The sequence below is a fragment of the Nansenia antarctica genome (genome assembly GCF_963989245.1).
Source record: "Nansenia antarctica genome assembly, chromosome: 7".
In the NCBI taxonomy this organism is placed as follows: Eukaryota; Metazoa; Chordata; class Actinopteri; order Argentiniformes; family Microstomatidae; genus Nansenia; species Nansenia antarctica.
Genome location: NC_137677.1, coordinates 40,526,449 through 40,532,426, shown reverse-complemented (window position 1 = coordinate 40,532,426; position 5,978 = coordinate 40,526,449). Strand labels below are relative to the sequence as shown.

At 50.2% G+C, this 5,978-nt stretch overlaps 1 protein-coding gene across 1 annotated transcript in view; it reads left to right on the top strand.

Annotated features, from left to right (window-relative positions):
• hdac4 (histone deacetylase 4) overlaps positions 1-5,978 on the top strand; it is a gene marked incomplete at its 5' end in the record, with an annotated part of 72,597 nt that overhangs the window by 14,362 nt on the left and 52,257 nt on the right. The window contains 2 exons of the mRNA XM_080536754.1: positions 1,565-1,801; positions 3,702-3,912. Coding sequence (XP_080392880.1) covers positions 1,565-1,801; positions 3,702-3,912 — 448 coding nt within the window. The remainder of the gene's footprint in view (positions 1-1,564; positions 1,802-3,701; positions 3,913-5,978) is intronic.

The window sequence follows — 5,978 nt, the reverse complement described above, 5'->3', positions numbered from 1 at the left end:
GTGACTGCCCGGTCAGAAATCTCGTGAGGCATGTGGCCGCTGATGTTGAGTGACGTCCCTTCCACTTGTGGATAATGGCTCCAATGGTGCTTATAGGAACATGTAGGAGTTGAGAAATCTGTCGGTAACCAGTGCCATTACTATGCTGCTCAACAATGTTCTTGCAAAGGTCTTGGGAGAGCTCTTTGCCTCTACCAATCATGAGATGTTTCTTGCGGGAAAGCTTGGTGACAAATGATTTGTTTACTTGCATTCAGAGGTGGGAAACCCTTTTTTTCAATGAGTGGAAGTACGTACCCACCAACATGCACTAACCCAGCTGATTCTAATTAGCACAGGTAGTAGAACTCATTAGTGGCATAAGCAGTTTTTTCTTACTGTGTTCAATACTTGTGTTACCGTGTTCAATACTCAATATGACACGTTTCCTGTGTCATTCCACTTTATTGCACATAGCTTTTTTTATGGATTGGATCGTTACATTATTGTTATGTTATTTCTTTAGCTGTGTAGTTTTATTGAGTTAATACCAATGTCTGGTCTAAATGTCATGTGAATAACTGCAATGGGAATAAGTCAAATGTATTTATACTTCTTTCACCCACTGTATGTGTATCTCTTGCTGTGCCTACCCCGCCCCCCTCTCTCTCTCTACCTATCTATCTCTCTGCCTACCCCCCATCCCTTCCTCTCTCCCCCTGTGTTCTGGTTCTCATGGAGAGCAATGTGAACCCAGTAGCCTTTACCCAATAGAGTCCAGTAGTGCCAGAGTGATGCTGGGTCAGGTGGTGCCTGTCTGTCAGGCCAGCTGATCCATGGCTGTTGTGTACGGAGCGTTACGTCAACGCCACGCTGTTCAGACGTCCGAACGTTTTCACTGCAAAACCACCTTAAGAGGGAAACATTCAGGATACAAACTGAACTGAAATAGCTCTTTACTGTGCGTGCTTAAGGCATGCAGGCATGTTCATGGGTTAAGGCTAAGTCTGACGATATACAATGAATGATCGCAACTAATAATATCCTCTCCCCCTCCTCCCCACCCCTCCCCCCCCCCTCCTCCCCACCCTCTCTCCCCCCTCCCCACCCCTCTCCCCCCTCCCTGTCCTCTCTCCCCCTCCTTGTCCTCTCCCCCCTCCCTGTCCTCTCTCCCTCCCCCTTCCCTCTCTCCCCCCTCCCCGCCCTCTCTCCCCCCTCCCTGTCCTCTCCCCCTCCTCCCCACCCTCTCTCCCCCCTCCCCACCCTCTCTCCCCCCTCCTTGTCCTCTCCCCCTCCTCCCCCACCCTCTCTACCCCCTCCCTGTCCTCTCTCTCTCCCCCCTCCCCACCCTCTCCTCCCCCCTCCTTGTCCTCTCCCCCTCTCCCCACCCTCTCTACCCCCTCCCTGTCCTCTCTCTCTCCCTCCTCCCTGTCCTCTCTCCCTACTCCTCCACCCTCTCTCCCCCCTCCCTGTCCTCTCTCTCTCCCTCCTCCCTGTCCTCTCTCCCTACTCCTCCACCCTCTCTCCCCCCCTCCCACTCTCCCTCTTTCCTACTGCTCCCCCCCACCCCCCACCTCTCCCACAGATGCTGGCTAAGCCCAGTGACCCGGGTGGCAGCAGCAGGCAGCACGAGAGTCACCCAGAGGAGACGGAGGAGGAGCTCAGGGAGCACCAGGGCCTGTCCTCTCCACTGCTCCCCCAGGACGGGGCCCCTCAGCGGGGGCACGTCATCAAGCAGGAGCCCCCGGACCTCCAGGAGGAGCAGGAGGAGTGGGAGCACCACCGGGAGAGGCAGGTGGAGCACGAGATGCTGTTCAGACAGGTATGGTGGTACACTGACCGGGTGGTGGGGGGAGGGGGTGGTGGTGGTGGGGTAGGTGGATGGGGGTTGGGGGGGGGGGGGGGGGTCTGTCCAAGTTGCCACCATACACAACAGTTCTGTTCGGGTTGCTGCTTGGGTTGAAAAATCGTGTGTCTTTTTAAATGACAGAAGATAAAAGGAGAAAAACCAAACGACCGAGGGAGTGAGGGAGGGACGAGAGAGAGAGGTGTGTTGGGGGATACGGATCAGGAGAGAAGAGACAGAACAGAGGGAGGGAGGGAGGGAGGGAGAGAAAGTGGGAGGGAGGGGCAGGCAGAGGAGGATATACTGTTCAGACTGGTAAGGGAGGAAGAGAGGGAGAGGCAGGCTGAGCAGAAGATACTATTCAGAGAGTTATGGAGGGAGGGAGGGAGGGAGGAAGGGAGATGAAAGGAGACCTATCGTCTATCGATGTGCCTATCACACCACACGCTTTGATACCACTCAACCTGCCTTCAAGTTAATGTCCAAATAGATATCCCTAAATAGCACTTGATAGACAGAGAGAGAGAGAGAGAGAGAGAGAGACTGAATGGAGAGATGGAGAGACTAACTGAAAGACTACACGGCCCGTGGACGACTGCTTGTGAACAGAATGGGAGCTATTTTTCCTAAAAGGTCCAGTTCACGAAAAACCGACACTTGCTGGTGTATGAACACACACACACACACACACACACACACACACACACACACTCTAAACTCCTACTCACCTAGTGAAACAGTGGGCTGGTTTTTATGTGAATGGCTGAGGGCAGCCTCACGCCTCCTCACGCTACGGCTGAATGTGAGTCTCTCAAGGGAGCAGTACACAAACACACACACACACTCCCTCTCTCTCACTCACACACACACACACCCTCTTAAACACACACACACACACATGCATACACTCCCTCCCTCTCTCACTCACTCCCTCATTCACTCCCTCACACACACACACACACACACACACACACACACACACACACACACACACACACACACACACACACACTCTCTCTCTCTCTCTCTAAGCCAGAACAGCGTGTCCTCCATGTCTAACACAAGCCTTGAGGCTGGGCTAAATGCAATCACACTGTCCTCCCTGTCGCCATGGCGCCCAGACCTCCCCAGCAGCACAGAGGCACACAGGAAGTAGATGATGCCGGCGGTGCGGGGGGGGGGGGGGGAGACTCCTGTGAAAGGTAGTGTCAGAACAGGAGAGGCAGGCTGGTAAGTCTCTGGTTACTACAACCAGACTAGTCAATATAGTTGTAGCGTTTAGTTTTCTCGGTTATAATTTACATTTTGATATAATGTTTTATAAGTTATCATTTTAATGGCCTCATGATGAATACCTACAGTTCTGCGTGGCACCTTGGTTACTTTGAAAGGGTTCTAGTTCCATTTTGATTTTGATGTTTGCTTTGAGAGGGTTCAGTTGGTAGAGCATGATGCTAACAATGCTTAGGTTGTGGGTTCGATTCCCCACTGGGACCCAGTATGTACTGAAAATCTATGCATTCACTGTAATGTAAGTCGCTTTGGATAAAAGCGTCAGCTAAATGGCATTTTATTATCAAGTCCCTCTCCTGTGAGCACAGTCTCGTGGTGTGTGTGTTTGTGGTGCCATCTTCTGGCCAGTAAAGGACATTGCAGCACCACACTTAATGACCTGATGCCGGGAAACTGTGTGTGCTTCCCCCCCTCCCGTTGTGTGTGCTGTGTGCTGTGTGTGTGTGTGTGTGTGTGTGTAGGCTTAACCTTTCTCTCTCCCTCCCTCCCTCCCCCCTCTCCCCCCCCCCCCCCCCTCCCTCCCTCCCCCTCCTCCCCCCCTCTCCCCCCTCCCTCCCCTCCCTCCGTCCCTCTCTCTGAGCAGCAGGCGTTGTTGTTGGAGCAGCAGAGGATCCAGCAGCTGAGGAGTTACCAGGCGTCTCTGGAGGCGGCCGGCCTGTCAATCACCTTCACGGGGCCCCGCCCCCTCTCGGGGCACCGCCCCCTCAGCAGGGCCCAGTCCTCCCCGGCCTCCGCCTGCTTCCCCCCCGTCGTGGTGCAGCAGGACCCGCCCCCCAAACCCCGCTTCACCACAGGTTAGACCGTTAGAGTGTGTGTGTGTGTGTGTGTGTGATGGGGGGGAGGTACGTTTGCGTGTGTGTGTGTGTGTGTGTGTGGTGGGGGGGAGGTTTGTTTGTGTGTGTGTGTGTGTGTGTGCGTGTGTGTGTGTGTGTGCATGCGTGCGTGCCTGTGTGTCTTTGTGTGTCTCTGTGTGTTTGTTTGTGTGTGTGTGTGTGTGTGTGTGTTGCCATTCAACACAACATGGTCCTATGTGTACTGTAGTATGACTCATACACGCTACACACAGGATTCACTAGCCCCGTATTCCCATAACCCTCTTCAATAATGGAAACACTCCATTCATATATGCAGTGAGGACCACCCAGCCCCCCCCGCTGTACACCACGCATGACTCTGCCGCCAAGACCCCCTCCATCCCCTTAAAGACCCCCTCCATCCCCTTAAAGACCCACTCCATCCCCTTAACACTAGAACAGCCGTGCCTTTTTACCTTCTAAAAGATGTCGGGTGTCAAATGACCCCCTCTTTACAATGCAAAGCTGCTATTTACACACAACGACCACTAGTTGGCCGCTTGTAAATTTCAACCCGATGGTCCGACATTCCCCTTGGGAATTGGGGACATGTCATGTGTCTTTGAAACGTTCCTCTCAGTTGAATATTTCAAAAACGTTCATCTTAGCGTCATGTCACACACACCACATGAGGGACATCACTACAGACTCACTACAGAAGTATCGCTGTCTCTCTATCTGTCTCTGTCTCTCTGTGACTCTGTCTCTCTATGACTCTGTCTCTCTCCCTCTCTCTCTCTCTATGACTGTCTCTCTCTCTATCGGTCTCTCTATGACTCTCTCTCTCTCTGTCTCTCTATGACTCTCTCTCTCTCTCTGTCTCTCTATGACTCTCTCTCTCTATCTGTCTCTCTATGACTCTCTCTCTCTCTCTCTCTCTCTCTCTATGACTCTCTCTCTCTCTCTCTATGACTCTCTCTCTCTCTCTATGACTCTCTCTCTCTCTATCTGTCTCTCTATGACTCTCTCTCTCTGTCTCTCTCTCTCTATGACTCTCTCTCTCTCTATGACTCCAGGGCTTAAAGTACTCCGGCACAGTGCCGGATTTCCGGCGCGGGAGAATAATAAAAATAAAAAAAAACTGCAATTGCGGCATTGCGCCGACGTGGTGGCGGGGGCGCTGTTTCACAAATAACTTAGCTTTCGTGTTTGCTAGCGAAACAGCTGATAGTTGATGTTGACTGCTCAAGGAGAATACATATTTGAAAGTACAGAATGCCTGAGAGCCTTATATTGCATTATATTACATTATATTTTGAATGGCCATCTGGTGCCTGAATATTGTTTTTTCCTTTACATATATAATGACATTTCCACCATAAATTGATGGCAAAAGGGCACAAATTGGTGCATATCAATTCACCAGAATGCAAGAAATTAAGTGTTTGATGCTCGTTTAAGGACCCCCAGACAGCCCTGCTTCATGGGTCCCCCCCGATGTCAAACACCACTGGTACCACCTCCGCCTCATTTTGCGCCAGGAAAACCCCTGAGTAGTGACGGGAAGCCTTATGGGACGTGGTAACAAGAAGGAGAATATAAGTGATAGTGGCTTAATAAGTAATCAGTTTGTTCTTTTAAAGACATGTATATATTTTATTCTGTATTGTTATAGTGATAGTGGCTTAATAAGTGATGCAATCAGTTTGGCCTTTTAAAGACATCTATTTTTATTTTTATTTTATTAAGTATAAAACAGTATTATGAATGAATGAATGGTCTTTATTGTCATTACAGTTTTTCCCAATTGCTAAAACACAAAAGCCAATTCTCTAAACCAAATGACCAGTTCTCTAAACACATTTAATAAAACTAGCTCCCATTTGCCAAAACCATAAACACATTTCACATGAAGACACAATTCACAAAACACAATCCTCCTTTTCTCATAAATCTAAACACATTTTGTCTTGCTAAAACACAAGTTGCAAAAAAACAAAATGTCAAATTCTCAATTCTCAATTAAAGCTCATGTGATGCAAAATGCTTGCCATAGTCAGCAAAAT